The sequence below is a fragment of the Jaculus jaculus genome, chromosome 3 (genome assembly GCF_020740685.1).
Source record: "Jaculus jaculus isolate mJacJac1 chromosome 3, mJacJac1.mat.Y.cur, whole genome shotgun sequence".
In the NCBI taxonomy this organism is placed as follows: Eukaryota; Metazoa; Chordata; class Mammalia; order Rodentia; family Dipodidae; genus Jaculus; species Jaculus jaculus.
In genome coordinates, this window is record NC_059104.1 from 82,729,739 (window position 1) to 82,745,456 (window position 15,718).

Genomic DNA, 15,718 nt, shown 5'->3' on the forward strand with positions numbered 1-15,718 from the left:
TATTTATTTTTATTTGAGACAGAGAGAATGGGCACGTCAGCGCCTCCAGCCACTGCAAAGGAACTCCAGAAGCACGTGCCACCTTGCGCTTCTGGCTTATGTGGGTCCTGGGAAATTGAACCTGGGTCCTTTAGCCCCACAGGCAAGCGCCTTACCTGCTAAGCCATCTCTCCAGCACCCCCATTTTTTTTATAATATTTTCTTTTTATTTATTTGACAGAGAAGGGTGGAGAGAGAAAGAGAATGGCCTCCCGCCACTACAAACAAACTCCAGATGTGTGCGCCCCCTTGTGCATCTGGCTAACGCGGGTCCTGGGGAATCGAACCTGGGTCCTTTGGCTTTGCAGGCAAATGCCTTAATCACTAAGTCATCCCTCCAGCCCGAGACCTTAATCACTAAGTCATCCCTCCAGCCCGAGACATCTTAAAGTCATGGAAAATTTCTAAAATGCATAAGAGAGAAAAGACTAATGGTTTATGAGGGCTGATTACCCTTTCTGAACAATTATGAGCATGTAGCCAATCTCATTTCATTTCTGCTCACCTCCCTCCCACATGAGTATCTGGGGGCAAATTCCTGGCTCCTGGCTCCAGCTCAGTGACTCTAAGCCTCCTGCCTCACACTCCATTTCCCACTTCTGTGGAAGCCTCCACTGGAGACCCACTTTCTTTCTCATGTAATTCCTCTACTGACACCTTCTTTGCATGCAAACAACCCCATGTGAACCCCCTCACACACACATGCCCCAGAGACAAACATGCCAGCTTCTTTGGGTTCTACCCCTTTCATGTCATGTATATCCAAGTCTTCCACGTGGCCTGTATCCAGAGGCCACCATCTCTCACTGGGACATTTCATATGAAGGCAGTGAGTACAGTAACAGAGGGAATGAGTACAGGGGACAACAGGGAGACGTGGTAAAGTGGGGCCCAAGCTTCAACACACAATTTTCTTACTCATCTATTTGACTGGAATTCCTTGGCTCACCGTATTTCCAGGGTTCAGTCTGATGTTCTGTACAGAGTACATTATTAATCAATGAAGGGTCAGTGAATGACTACCAGAATTTAAGTCCTTTCCTGACTGAGGTGATGACCATCCACAGTAGCCGTCAATGCTTGTGATCAAGAGTTTCAGCTTTTGGAGTTTTTCAGATTAGAGATCATTTTTGTATGGCCTTGGCTGGGTCCACACCATTTTTGCTTTCAGATTTCTCCTGCCATACCAAAGGTTTCAAGTAGATGCTCAGCTTCAGCATGTACTGACTTCTCAACCTGGGTTACCCTCAAAGATCCTGAATGCCACACGCACCTTTGCATTAGTTTTATGCAGTTTTAGAAGGCTCCTTCACCTTTTGTAGGTGCCTCTCCCTAATAAGGTTCTGAACAAGCTAGCTATCTAAGCTGGGATAGCATAGCTTGCATAGCCCTGTAGAACCCATTTGCAGCACAAATTCACCCGTGGTAGCAGCTGGTAACCCTCAAATATTCTGGAATATTTTCCCAATAATAACGTTAATTACTATTATAATTTTTCCATAAATCATAATAATGTACTGTTATTAGTATAACTTTTATAAAGCCGTTTTGGCACGTCAGACATTCATGCTGACTTATGAGTCATATTATTAACTTATAAAGCATTTTTGGCATGTAAGACCTCATGCTGACTTGAGTCGTATATTATCTCTGGAGGGGCACTATAATTATCCTCATTTTATACATGAGGAAATTGAGTGCTATGGTTTGAATCTGAAATGTGCCCTAACATCTCATGTTTTGCTTGCTTGTTCTCCAGTGAGTGGCACAATATTGGGAGGGTGTAGGATCTATAAGGGGGGGGGGGCGTCATTGGAGTAAGTGAGTCACCAGTGTGGATCTTTGGAGGTTATAGTCTGGCCCCTAGTTCCTGTCTAGCTCTCTGCTCCCTGGTCCACATGTAAACACCAACCACTTCTCTCACCACTGTGCCTTCCCTGGTCATGAGGTACTGAAATCTCTCTGAAGCCAGGAACCAAAATAAATTTTTCCTTCCTTAAGTTGTTTCTGTCATGTATTGTGACTACAATAACACAAAAATAACCAATATAATAAGGCAGAAAAAAAAATCAAGTCCTTGTCCAAGGTCATAATGTGAGTCTAGACCCTGAGCTCTTCATTAACAGGAGATAAATACCCACCTGTGATCAACAGAAAGCATTACTTAAAGAATGTTTAAGATGTTGTCACATGCTTAAATTAGACACGATGAGATTAAAATATGGGAAGCAGACTGGATAGAAGAAAGAAAACCCTACTTTGGGTTAAGTCCTGCCCTGCGAGCTCTGTGCCTTACAGTCATTATCTGCAGAATGGGGATAAGAATGGTAATAGCAGGCCATTGCCTTAACCATGCTGCTACCTCATCCCATGACAATGATAACAGAGCTGTGGTCTTTTAGTGGTGATGTGATGGCACCAATGGATAATGGATGTGGACACAACAAAAAGCTACAAAAAGGGAATGCTGCTATGTGTGTGACTCCTGTCCCGAGAATTCTCCATGAGAGACTCTTGTCTTCCACATGATCCATGTGAACCAGTTTGGTCTGGACACCCAGAGGTGATTTTCTTTCTAAGTCTTTAGTGAAGAAAAAAGGGGGAAACAGCCTTTTTACCCACCAGTTAAGGTGCACATGGTCTGATCTGCCCACTCTTAGCTGGTGGGCCTGTAGTTTATGGTTTTACATTCAGCAGCAGGGCTGAAAGGCTCCAGGGAGTGGCTAGAAGCTCAGTGGTCCATCTATCCTTGGAGGGTTTATGCGTTCCAGGAGTTAATAAGCAAAAAGCTCAATATCATCTGTCTTTTGGAGAGCTGGGTATTTAAACAGATGTGGCATAAGGAACTAAGGAAATGAGAGCTTTAGGCTTGCAAAGCAGCTCAGAATATATTTGCTGACTCTTGCCCATTGCTGGTCCAGGGAGCACACTGGAGAGGCCCAGGGGACAGGGTTTGCCCCACCCTAGAACAAAAAAAGACACACACACACACAAAGACTGGACTCATGTTTTAGGACCCAGCAGACACATGCAGGTCTGCCACATGGAGGACCTGCATGAAGGATGTCAGAGAAGAAGGGCTTGGATCCAATTCCACCTCCAGGATGCTTACATCTCAGGAAAGGCCACTTAGCTCCTAGATCCTCAGTGTCTTCCCATAAAATCAAGTTAGCACACCTTATATACATATTAGAGGGCTGTATTAGGACACAGAAACTGGAAGTTTCTGAGTTGTCAAAGGCTACACTGACATAATTGCCAAAAGTAATAATAATGACTTCATCTTCAATGACAGTAGTGGAAAGAATGGTTCTCCCAGGACCTTTCACTCACCTACACTTCTAATTAATATTACACACAAGCCTTTGTTTAGAACTGATATGGGACTTTTGAAGTGTCCTTGACAGTGACAGGGGTCTTATCTCATCTGGGCAGTGATCCAGGAGCCATGGAGTAGGACACTCAGTGGTCACACAGTTTCAACTGGTCAGTGGCCTTTTGGGGTTTTTGTCTTATGAATTTAATGAATAAAATTCACAGAACACAGGGGGGTGAAATATAGATTTTAGAAAACTTTACTAGAGCTTGCTAGAAAGGAAGGAGTCCTGAAAGGACAGGATGGAGTCTCCAGGGAGGAGGAGAACTCCTCAGGTGCCTTTGGTTAGGGTTTTCATGCCAAATGGAATTTCTTTAGGGGAGAAAGGCCAGGTTTCCTGGAAAAGAGGCAATATTCCAAGAAATCTTAGGTGGGATCAGTGTTCTTGTCATCTAGGAAGAGTGTAAGCTTAATGTAGAATTTTTTCTTGGTGGGTAACTTTCCAGAGAAGAAAGAGATAAAGAAAAACTCCAGCAGTTCTCCATATACGCTTAATGACATTTCTCTGGTGTCAAGGAAAAACTGCTCATTTTGGGGTCCTCTTACCCTAACTTGCCTAGCCAATTTCTGTGTACCAAGACCGGCAAGATCAGGAGTAACCAGCATTTCTCTAAGTAGACCTGGGGTGTTCTGGGAGGGCTCATCACCCTGTTTCTCATGTGTCACTCTAGACTATGAGGCACAGCATGGCAACCTGAGTGGCAGGTTATCAGAAATCCAGAGCACTTTAATAAAAGTGCCATGGCCCAGAAAGTACCCTCCAGAGATTTGAAAGAACTTGATCATTAGACCTGATCATCAAGTTTTTTTTTTAACTTTAACTTTTAAATTTTTTGATAAAATATACTGTCCTAAAACTTGCCATTTTAACTACTTTTAAGTGTGCCCCAGTGTCATTAAGCACATTCATATGGCAGTGAAATTGTCACCACCTTCTATTTCCAGATTCTTCTTATTTTTGGCAACTAAAACTGTCCCGGCCGGGGGGTGAGGGGTGGGAGGCTGGAGAGATGGCTTAGTGGTTAAAAGCCTTAGGACCCTGGTTGGAGGCTTGATTCCCCAGGACCCACGTAAGCCATATGCACAAGGTGGCACATGCATCGAGTTCATTTGCAGTGGCTGGAGGCCCTGGTGCGCCCATTCTCTCTCTCTCTCTCCCCCCTCTCTACCTCTTTCTCTTTGTCACTCTTAAATAAATAAATAAACAAATAAATAAATAAATGCAAACAAACAAATAAAAACCTGTCCCAGGGCTGGCGAGATGGCTCCATGTTTAAGGCACTTGCCTACAAAGCCTAATGACCCAGGTTTGATTTTCCAGTACCCACATAAAGCCAAATGCAAAAAGTGGTGCATGCATTTGGAGTTCATTTGCAGTGACTAGAGGCCTTAGTCTGCCTATTCTCTCTCTCTCTCTTCTTTCTGCCTCTATCTGCTTGCAAATAAATGAATAATTAAAAATTACGTTTTCCTAGGCAACACTGAGCCCTTCTCTCTACCTGCAGCCTCTGGGAATCTCCCCTCCTTTGCACATCTATGAGCTCCATGGCTCTAGGTTTCTTCCTTAAGTGAGAATCATATAGGACTATTTTATGACTACCTATAAAGAGTTCTCTGTGCAGTAAGGAGTAGGGGTGTTGCCAAGCAGAGGCTATGAAGAAACTCATCTTCTGGCACAAGAATAGATGTGGGATAGAGCTGTAGGTAGTAGTGAAAGATTGTAGGGACAGAGAAAAAGAATGCAATTTCTTCTCTAATCATTGCCCTAAATTATATGTAGCCTAGTTATGGTTTTCATGAAAAGGTGTCAAGAAAGGAAAAACTGCACTCTTGAGGAAGACCATTGGCAATAAAGATCATTATTATTATTATTTTTAAAATTAACTTACACATGGTGATGGTCTATACTTTTAGGCTAAACTTTGATATTTCAAAGCATGTATAGAATGTGTAATGATTAGGTCAAAGTAATTGATATATTTTTCAAACATTTATCATTACTTGTATTGGGAATATTAAAAACCATCTCTACTAGTTATCTGAAAGTATTGCACTGTGGTCAACTACAACTACTCTACTGTGTTATGTAACACGGACAACCCTCCACTCCAACTGCTCAGCACCTCCCTCCCCAGTCTCTGGTAACCATTGTTCTTCTCTCCTCTGGGATGGCAATGTTTAGTTTAGTGAAGGACTTTTCATACTGTACTACCATCAGCTTTGAACCCATCAGGAAGCCAATTAATGTCGCTGTGTCTCCCTTTCTTTCCACAATGAAATGATAATGGATGATTGGCAGTAAGGGTGTAATGCTTAAAAGCAAAGCATGTGCACATGGCTGATGTATTCCAAGCCTCATGTATATGATGGTGTGGCCACACAAAAGTGAGTGACAATAACTTCTATCTTCATTTTCTTGATTATTAACTTTGGCAGCCAATGGTAGAGAAAGTCAAGCCTTCATGCATATCATTATGAATTAACTTTCAAAATCTATTCTTACATTCTGGGTACACAATATTCTCAGATATTTGTAGCCACATCTTTAAGAGACAAGCTAGAAGGATGATTGCAGCATTCTAAAGTACAAAGGTGTCATACTTGGTAAGTGCTGTGCTCTGAACACACTGAGAGACATAGTCCTTAACTTCTTCCCTTTGTGCCCGATGCCAGCCCGCACCTGCCCTGAGCTGAGCTTAGGCACCCATGGGCACACACTCAGCTCTGATTCCGGGGCTATGCACCTCTTATTTTCAAAGAAGAGAAGTCAAGGGGGCATGATGTCTTCTCTTTTTCCATTTCATATTTTAAACAGAAAGATAGCTATTAGAGAGAAGAGAGACAGAGAGAAGGGAGGAGGATAAGAGGGAGGCCGAGAGGAGGCCTGCTTAGCTTTGTCTTGCTAATGTACTTTGTTTTGTGGCTTGCTGGGTTGTTCAGTCTCAGACAACTTTGCTAGTGGGGGAGGCAGCTCAAGTGGAGAACATTCTGGGGACAAAAGATGCACCTGCAAAGCTCAGACTTAATGGTCTCCAGAGGCCAGGGCCGACACTGGGAGATAAATGCCAGGCACCACCTGAATGGGACCGCCATGTGCGCTCGCCTGGATACCACAGTCAATTCATTTCAAAAGAGGGTTGCTACCCAGCGCGAGCCAGAGGCTCCAGCCTGAATTAGGCTGCAGGGAAGACAAATGCAGATGCAACACAAAGAGGCAGGGGAGGAGGGAACAGGGCCTGCAGCTTGGCAGGTAGAACTCAGGGCTAAGGGTTGAGACTCTCTGACAGGAAGGACTTGGTTAGCAACGCATTTCAACCAGTTTCTCAGCTGAAACCCTGTAGTCTAAGGCCAATATGAGGGAATATCCCATTAGCTCTGTCTACCCCAAAGCATTCCTGGTTCATTCTGGTAGTGGCAGAAAGCTGTAGGCTAAGGCACTGAATACTAATTCAGAAGGCTTAACTCTCCTTTTCTCTCCACCTTTCCCTCCTTCCCCCCTCCCTTTCTTGCTTTATTTTCTTCCTTCCTTCCTTTCTTTCTACCTTTCCCTTTCCTTTCCTCCTTCTTGCTCTCCTTCCCTTTCTCTGTCCTTTCTTTAGGTAGTCCTTTCTTGCTTCCTTTCAAAGCTACAATTTGAAATGAAACAAACCAAAGGGGAGTGGCTTGGATAGAAGGAGCCCAGCAGCTGTGGCTCTGGCATCTGTCAGCTCAGAAGCCCAAAGTCTTGAGTCAGGACTTGGCTCTCCTGAACCAAGAGCCCCTGCATTTGACAGGAATCTGAGGTCCAGGGGATGAAGCCCCTTTCCCAAAGCAAGTCAAAGATGTCCTGACTTCAGTGGATTTGCCAGGGAAATAAATATTCTTTATCACAGACACTATGTTACAGAAATATCAAGTAAGGGGAGACTCTGTGGATGGAGCTGCCTGCAAGTGTGCAGTGCATTCCCGAGGTGCAGCTTCGGTGAGTGCTCGCCTGTTCTGGGCGGGCTCACTGCTGATGCAGTTGCCTTTGAGCTGAAGCAGCTATGGGGAGGTCGTCAGCCAGGATGAGATGGGACTTCTGGTATGGCTGACTTTGAACACCTCACCCTGCTCTGTAAATAACCCCAATAAACTCATTGGTTCACCAAAAAAATCAAGTAAAATATGGCAGAACATAGAATGAATCCAATTTCATCACTGCATATGGTTTGAAATGGAAAATCAGTAGCAGTAACAAGATTGTCCCTGAGTGGCGTAAGACAAAAGAAAGCAAGAAAAACAAAAGAATCTAGAAGCAGAATTGTTACATTGTATCATTTTCCATTAAATGTTCTAGTCATTGCAAAGTTATGAACTTCTAACAGGAAAAACAAAGTCCCATGTGACCTAAGGTGTAAGCTTGGACAATACACGCAGGCCCTTTGGGCTTCTGTGTCCTCCACACCCCATGAGGATCTTCCAGGAGCGGGACTTGCACATGTCTAAATGTTATGCTGCATGCAGGATGTGCAGCCACGTGTAGCTCGAAGGAATGAAGATCCTGTACTGTAGCAAGTGTGAGGTAAAGAGGAGCTGCAGCACGAGAGAGCCAGGGAGGAGAGCAAACTGTCACTCTTCCATCATCCCATCTGCATCCTTCAAAAGACTCTCTTCTGCGGGGTCTTTCTTTGCATGGGAAGTTTTCTTTTTCATTCCTTTGATTTCTAGTGATTATTTGCTTATATTTTTCTATATTAACCAGGCACTGTGAGTTAGTAACTTGTTTAGATGTCTAAAGGGACTATCTATTGATGAAATATTGATGAAATTGTATCATAATGAACAGTAATTTTGTGTGGGGAAATTGCTGGGTCAAACAAGGGTTTCATGCAAGGTGGGCAAGCACTCAACCAATATTCTATAGACCCAATCTGATGAGAGTGCTAAGAAATACTATTGTGATTTTGCTAAAATCATTTTCTGATAGCTTTCCTTCTCTCTGACCCAAACCAAATGAAACTGAGTGAAACCAAATCAAAGTAGACCAGACCAAATCCTCAAACCACCACTTTAAACATGGGTTAAGTGCTAAAATTTGTTTGGGGCAGGTGGTGGCGGCAGGTGTGTGGGGAGTGTAAAATAACCTTATTCTGTACTTCATTATTTTCAACAGAGAAAAGTTCCCAAGTTTCATCTTGGTGAGAAAGCAGAACCCACTCCATCTTAAGGGCAAACACCTTTCATTGCATGGGGTAATAATGGTTATAAGCCATTTCATTACCATAACTTGATGAGATAATCCAAAGCCTCCCCTGTTGCATCTTTGCAACTGGTGGCAGAAGTGGTTTCTTGTTTACTAGGAAAAATGGACTGGAGCAAGGAATTGGTGTGAAGCACAGTCTTAGTATGAAACTGTGTCATGTCAGCCAGTGAAAACATTCCCAGAACATGAGGGAACAGACTCACCTTCTTTGACACTCAATCGTGAGGACTGGTCTGTGTGGGAGGTCGTGTTATAGGCCAGCAGTGAACCTGAAAGGCAAGGGGAAAAGAAGAAAAGGTTATGCTTAGATCTAGAATGTCCCTCATAGGCCTTATGCTAAAGGCTGGGTCCCCAGTATGTCACTATGAGAGGTGGTAGAACCTTTAAGAGATAGGTTTAGCGGGAGGTCCATGGTTATGGAGGGCGCTCTTTCAGAGGGCTCCGTTTTGGTTCCTATTTACCACACTGAAGAATGGTGACTCCACCATGTATTCCTGTGCTATCATCAGCTCAAAGGGAACAGGCCAGTCCACTCTGAGCTAAAGCCTCCACAGCTCACTCAAAATAAACCTGTTCTCTTGATAAACTGATTATCTGCCATATGTAACGGTAACAGAGACAACATGAGAGAGGTTTGGGTAGGCAGAAATGGCAAGCGGAGAGGGACCCCTGAAGGGAAAGAGCACATCAACGGTGGAAAGAATGCACTAATGGGACCCATTGCATGAAGACACTCATGTAGGACTCTGGTAGCTTCTTGGAGTTAGGATCAGGGGAAGTTAGAACACATACCTTCCTGAGCAGACATGCTTATACCATGTCATAGAAAGAATACCGGTCTGAGGGTGAGTCAACTGGATATTTAGTCTAGGCTAACTGTGGGTAAGGTACTTCACTTGTCTAGGCACTCAGTTCTTCATCAGAAAATGAAGGGGTTAAGCTAGAGAAGGAGTTGGAAAACTTTTCTATAAAGACCAATTCGTACCCCTTTTAGACTTTAAAAGCTAAATATGATCTCTGCTATATACTATTCTTAGTTTTTTTTTTTTTAAACTTTGTTCATGAGCTAGATTGCCCAGATTTGGACTGAGGCTTATAGTTTGTCATTCACTGGAGGAGAAACTAGTACTTTCCTGCTGAAATGTTCACATCCTTGTGCTCATGAACATAGATATGTTTTCCCAAGTGGGGGGCAGGTATATGCATCATTCTTATTGATGGAGGTGTTGGAACTGAGAAAGGCTGTGATGGTGACAGGAACTTTGTCCCTTTCCCAGTGACTAAGTGGGCAGAATTCCATATAGAGTTACTTCCTGACTCTTCTCATCTCGGAGAGCTGGTGCTTCTGGATAAACCTCCTCTGGACCAGGTTCCAGTGGAGCCTTTCGAAAAGAATGGTCCGTTTTTTCATTGTTCCATATGTACTCCCTTCTTCCTAAAACTAGATTTGTTCCTTGGCTTAAAGTAAAATCAAGAGCTTTATTTTATTAAATGGAAGCATTTCTGAGATTCTTCTCAGTATTCTCCTGGGGGGAATTTAAAGAGTCATCAAAAGTAAGGCTGGGATTTGCTTTGACCAAGAACATCATGAGCTTGACACATGTGTTTGAGACTAAGAAAGCCTTCCTAAACAATCCTTACCCTAGAGTGTGTGGCCAAGGGCACTAACTAAGTGCCAGGCTGGGAATGGCCTGTCAGACACGCTTCTTCTTAGTCTCACACCGCTGTGGGGTTTGGTTGTGCATCCAGAGAAAAGGTATGTCCTATCAAGCCGAGGATGAATCTTCCAACTGTCCATTGCATAGGACTTCTGGCTCAGGTGACTGTCCTTCTAGTGCTGAACCAATTCCCAGGTTTAAAGCAGGAGGGTACAGGGGCCGTTTAGCAACTATTATCCACCACAGTTCAGCTATGCAGATTCCACTTTATGAGTGACACAGCGACAGGAACCCAAACTCAGCTGTATTTGCATATGTATTCTCATGAATATCAATGACAAAGTAACAATTTCATTTTAGTATAAGTTGTTACACTTCAAAGTGATAAATTCCTTTGAGTGCAGGTTATCATGCAATGAGAGTTGAGAGTTAGGCCTGCTTCTCACCACTAACCAGCTCTGGGTCCTCCATCAAGATAGCTCATCTGAGCCCCACACTCCACATCGGTACCCTGGGCAAGAGCAATACCTACTGATTAGAGCAATTGTAAGCAATCTGTAAAATCACATGTGGAAAGTGCTAGGCACAAACCCTGGCTCTTACAAGCATTCAGTAAAATCTAGTGGTTATCATGAATATTTTTAGTTACTGAGAATGAAACTTTATGCAAGAGTTGTGGGCACTGGCCTGGTCCTCTGGAATTCGAGTTACGATGGGTTCTGCTGCAATAAGAAATAATCCTCCATGACCGGAAGCAGGTTCAGAAATGGAAGCAAATGTTCCAAGGGAATACCAAAACCTCTCAGGGTCAGACCAAGAATGTCTGCCTCTCTATCCCAGGCATTTTCTCCCTCAGGCTGAAACTCACTGCTGGAGCAAATAAAGAAAAATGATGGCCTCTGAGCAGCCAACCGCCTGAGTCATTAGTGCAAAGTTAGCTGAGAGCACGAAGCTCAGATAAACCGCATTTATTAAGTTCACCCCTGCTCCCACCCCATGCTGAAAGTTCCTCTCTGGGCACATGTGAAGCTGCAGGAAACTCCAAGAAAGCCAAAAGACAGGGTCACTTGACCTCCCCAAAGTCTGCATGAAATACATATTTCATGGTAACCTAGGAGAATGATTTTGCCCCAAAACTGCTCTTGGTTCAAGTTTCACTGGGGAAGAAGAGGCGGCCTCCTGGGGTAGGGGGTTGTCTGGCCTCTCCCCCAGGGATGCACATTTCCTTCTATCTGAGATTCTGATTTCACCAGCTCTCCAGGATACAGAAGGTGGTACCCAAACTCTTTTCTTACAGGAACTTGTTTTGATGCTGGTCTTCATGGGATCTGGCCTCCTACTCCACGGCCTTGGATTTCTTTCTCATGCTCTGAGGATCTGACCTGAAGTGTCCCTACTGCTTTCTGATAGCCATGCTGCAGTCAGCAGGTTAGAAAGTGGGGGAGGGGAGTCAGCACTCTTGATCACTTCTGTGAGGTCAACAGTCTATGCTGTGTTTTTGCAGGAGCGATGCAAAGCCAGCATGCGAATGAGCATTCAGAAAAGTGAAGCCCTTGGTCGAAGATCACACAGCCAAGGAGGAGCATGAGGCAGGATCACTATTTATTTTTCCTACAAAACCTGTCCTCAGTCCAGAAGTCCCCTGTCTCCCAGCCTCCTGGCTAAACCAAAACAACAGGCAAGGTGGGCTTGGTGGTACGTGCCTGTAACCCCATGCCTGTAATCTAGAGGCTGAAGCAAAAGGACCATGAGTTTAGGTCAGCCTATGAAGGAGAATAGAACAGAAAAGGAACGGACGAGCTGAGGTCATGGCTGGTTGGTAAATCACTTGCCTCACAAGCAAAGGCCTGAGTTGGATTCCCAGTGCCTGCATGAGAAATGCTGGTCTGGGGACACCTGCCATTATATTGCTCATGAGGCAGGGACAGGTGGGACCCTGAGGCAATGTGACTAACTAGACTAGCCGAACCAGTGAGCTCTGGGTCCAGTGAAAGATCCTGTCTCAAACAGGTGAAGAGGGATTGAGGAAGACACCTGATGTCTCTGACTTCCCCATGCACCTGTATACATATTTAAAAATGCACACACACACACCACCACCACCACCAACAACAACAACAGCACACATGCACACACCATCACCACCACCAACAACAAAAACACACACACAAACACACACACCCCACAAAAATAAGAAATCTAACATTTAAAACATCATTAGTGTTGGAAGGCAGGGGTGGATGCTTTTGGGGTCCTTTCATGGCTGGTTGGCTACATTTTATTAAAATTCCTCAGTTATGCATTGTGATTTTCATAAATCTCTCTATATTTCCATTTAAACATTTACCCACTCCATTATTGTATGTCTGTGTTGAGACATGCACACATATATCAGTTTCTATTGGCTTGAGACATGTTTTGCTTTAAGAAGCACAAATTTATAGCTTTTGGAAGTGTAAGGGCCTTCCCCAAGTAAGAGCATAAAGACAAGGTCATTTTCTATTCTGTGTCCATCTTCACTAGATGCAGTATCTGGGGTCTGAAAGGCGATGGGAATGGGTTTCGCAGGTGTTGGGAAGAGCCCTGGGCTTGCTTCATCTCTGTTGTCCCTCTATCTAATCTGCTTTTCATCTGGGACATCTGGAGCAGGGGGACATACAAGGCTCCTGGTGATGGTGACAGCCTTTGTCTCCTTGCTGCACTTTACCATAGAATCCGGGGTCTCTGTCACCAGCCTCCTCCCCACCGAGCCCAGCCCCTCCCTCTCTGGCTATAGCTCCTAGATCCCTGGAAGGGTGCAGGAAGGTGGAGGAGGGAGGTTGGGCTCCGGGCAGTAAACAACAGACCTGCTGACTATTGAGGGCTACCCTTTGTCCTACAGAGTCCGGCCCTTCTTCCTCTGCCACATCTACCTGGAACAGATAAAACTTTCCCAGCTTAATAGCTAGGCCTATTGCTTTTGCCCAGCCAACTGAGGATGCAGGTGGAAATACCACAAAATGCAAAATGTGTTTTCCATTAAATTTAGATTGAAAATGGGAATCAAGATTGATATGTTTTCTAAGGTGTCCCTGTCACACACTATTTCATTCTTGGGTGCCACCACTATTTGAAAATTCACTTTCTTAGTGTTTCCCTGGTCACATCCAGCCAGCCAGACAGCCCAACTCCTTTGAAAGTAAAACACAACAACAGAAACACACAGCAACAGAAATCCTTTTCCCTCGGCCTCTAGTTACCCCTAGCCCAGGAGCCTTTGGGTGCCTGAACATCCCCAAACTCCCCCCAGCGGCCCTGAGGCTGAACTGCCAGTAGGGGCCCTGCGCCCTGCCTCCCTGAGGTCCTCAGTCCAAAGGGACCAATCTCACTTCCTGCAGTCTCATCTGTAAACATTGCCTTGGCCCAGTGGGCCCAGAGTTGGGGGACATCATGGGGAAAAGAGAAGGTCAGGGTGAGTGAGAGAATAGACTTGGCTCAATTTACCTCATTCCAGGAAGCCCTAGACAATTGTTGGAAAACATTTATCTCCTGGTACAAATAAAAGTGGAAAATCTTGTGGGCAAGTTGGCCTGGCTCTCACGGTGGACTCTGGGGAACTGAAGTGAAGGGAGACAAGTGGGGTACAGGGTCAGGTATCACACAGCAGTGTGGATAGAGTCTGTGCAGCAGCGAGTCTGTGTTCAAACTGTAAACTCGGCCTTCAGAGGTCTGACATTGAGAAAGCAGAAAGGGTGTTGTTCATAGGCTACATGACTGGATGGATTTCTGAGGCAGTCCTGGACTCGGTTGATTTGGCTTTGAAGTGGGAATCATAGAGTCCATGGTGTCCACAAGGGGGCGACCTGTCTATGTGAAGTAAATGACACCTGGGCAGTGTAAGCTCAAGAACTGTGGGCATCCTTGCCAACCTGTTTCTCCGTTGTCCTGATGGTACAGAGTCACCCTACCAGAGACAGCTGGGAAGTCCAGGTATGAAATGGTACATCCAGGCAAGTTTCTGATAGATAGCGTACAAGGGCTCAGGGCATTGTTATTTCTTCCATACTTGGAACAATTAGTATTTAATTTAAAATTAAACATTTAAAAATTTAAAGCAGGGCTGGGGAGATGGCTCAGTGAGTAAAAGTGCTTGCTATGCAAGCAGCAAGACCTGAGTTTGATCCCTAGCACCCACATACAAAAAGCCAGGCAGAGTTGTACACACTTGCAATTCCACAGCTCAGGGTAGAACAGATAGGAGGACTGTTGGGGCTCACTGGTAAGTGGAACTAGTTGAAAAACTGAGGGCTCCAGGGACAAGGACAGTCCTTGCCACCTGGAAGTAAGAGAAAGAGCAATAAAGCCCACCCGTCACCCTCTCCTGGCCTCTGCACATGAACACAAGAGATGCATACACACAGAGATGCATGCACACAATACACACTGCCAAACACACGCGCACACACACAAGAATACACCATACACATGAACACACACATGAGTACATCATACACACCACAGCACACATGAATATACCACACACACACACACACACACACACACACACTAAAGTATAGCTTTCCTACCAGACAACCAGAATAGTCAACTGCTTTTACTGAAAGTATAAATTTGATGCCAGAACCTCTTACATTGCAAGGTATTCTATTTTTAAAAATATGAAGTCTAGAAATATGAGATGGAGACATGCCACCAACTTTGACTTTTTTGACTTACAACAATCTATGCACAGGCTCCAGTCTCCAGTTGTCCTGTTTGAAATTTCTTTTACTGTACTTGTACTGTACTTCCTCTACTTGCATTGAGAGTCTCAGCTATTTACTTTCTTCCTCTTGCCAAAATGGAAATGCTGTGTCCTTTCCCACCCCCAACAAAGGCGAGAAAGCAGAGAGTTAATACTTCTTGTCCTTCCTCCACCTTCAGACAAGCAGTGACATCCTTCCTAAGCATGAAACATCCACAGCAAGGAAGCATAGAAAAGCCAGAAACATAAAGGGTTTCGAGGCATGTTGGTCACCAGAAGGATATCCTTAGTGTCCAGAGCTGACATCACTGCCTAAACCTCCTGTACCATCTCAGCAGCCAATCCACAGCTCTCACCCAACACCACAGGATCTCGGGGAAATGCCACTTCAAAAGAAGTATGGATCAGAAAGTTTTCCCTGTTAATCTTTTTATGTCTAGATTTCTCATAAGGCTATTGTGGTACAATGTTAACACAACTACTGTAATTTTCACTTAGGCTGACAATTGTTTTTATGTCAGTGCATGGACCACTTTACAGTGAGCCTTTCACTCCACCTTATATCATAATTACCTGTTGTGTTTTTCCATTGTGACAGTTAAATTGCATCTATTGTTAACTTGATCAGATTAGGAATCAAGTAAGAGACATGCCTCTTGAGTAGGTCTGTGATGGTTTCA

General features: G+C 44.4%; 1 protein-coding gene across 5 annotated transcripts in view; it reads right to left on the reverse strand.

Moving 5' to 3' along the window:
• The window catches only part of Fli1 (Fli-1 proto-oncogene, ETS transcription factor), a 132,497-nt gene that overhangs the window by 23,636 nt on the left and 93,143 nt on the right, over positions 1–15,718 (reverse strand). For all 5 annotated transcript variants that reach the window (XM_045145385.1, XM_045145387.1, XM_045145386.1 and 2 more), the window contains one exon: positions 8,843–8,908. In XM_045145385.1, the coding sequence (XP_045001320.1) occupies positions 8,843–8,908 (66 nt within the window). The remainder of the gene's footprint in view (positions 1–8,842; positions 8,909–15,718) is intronic.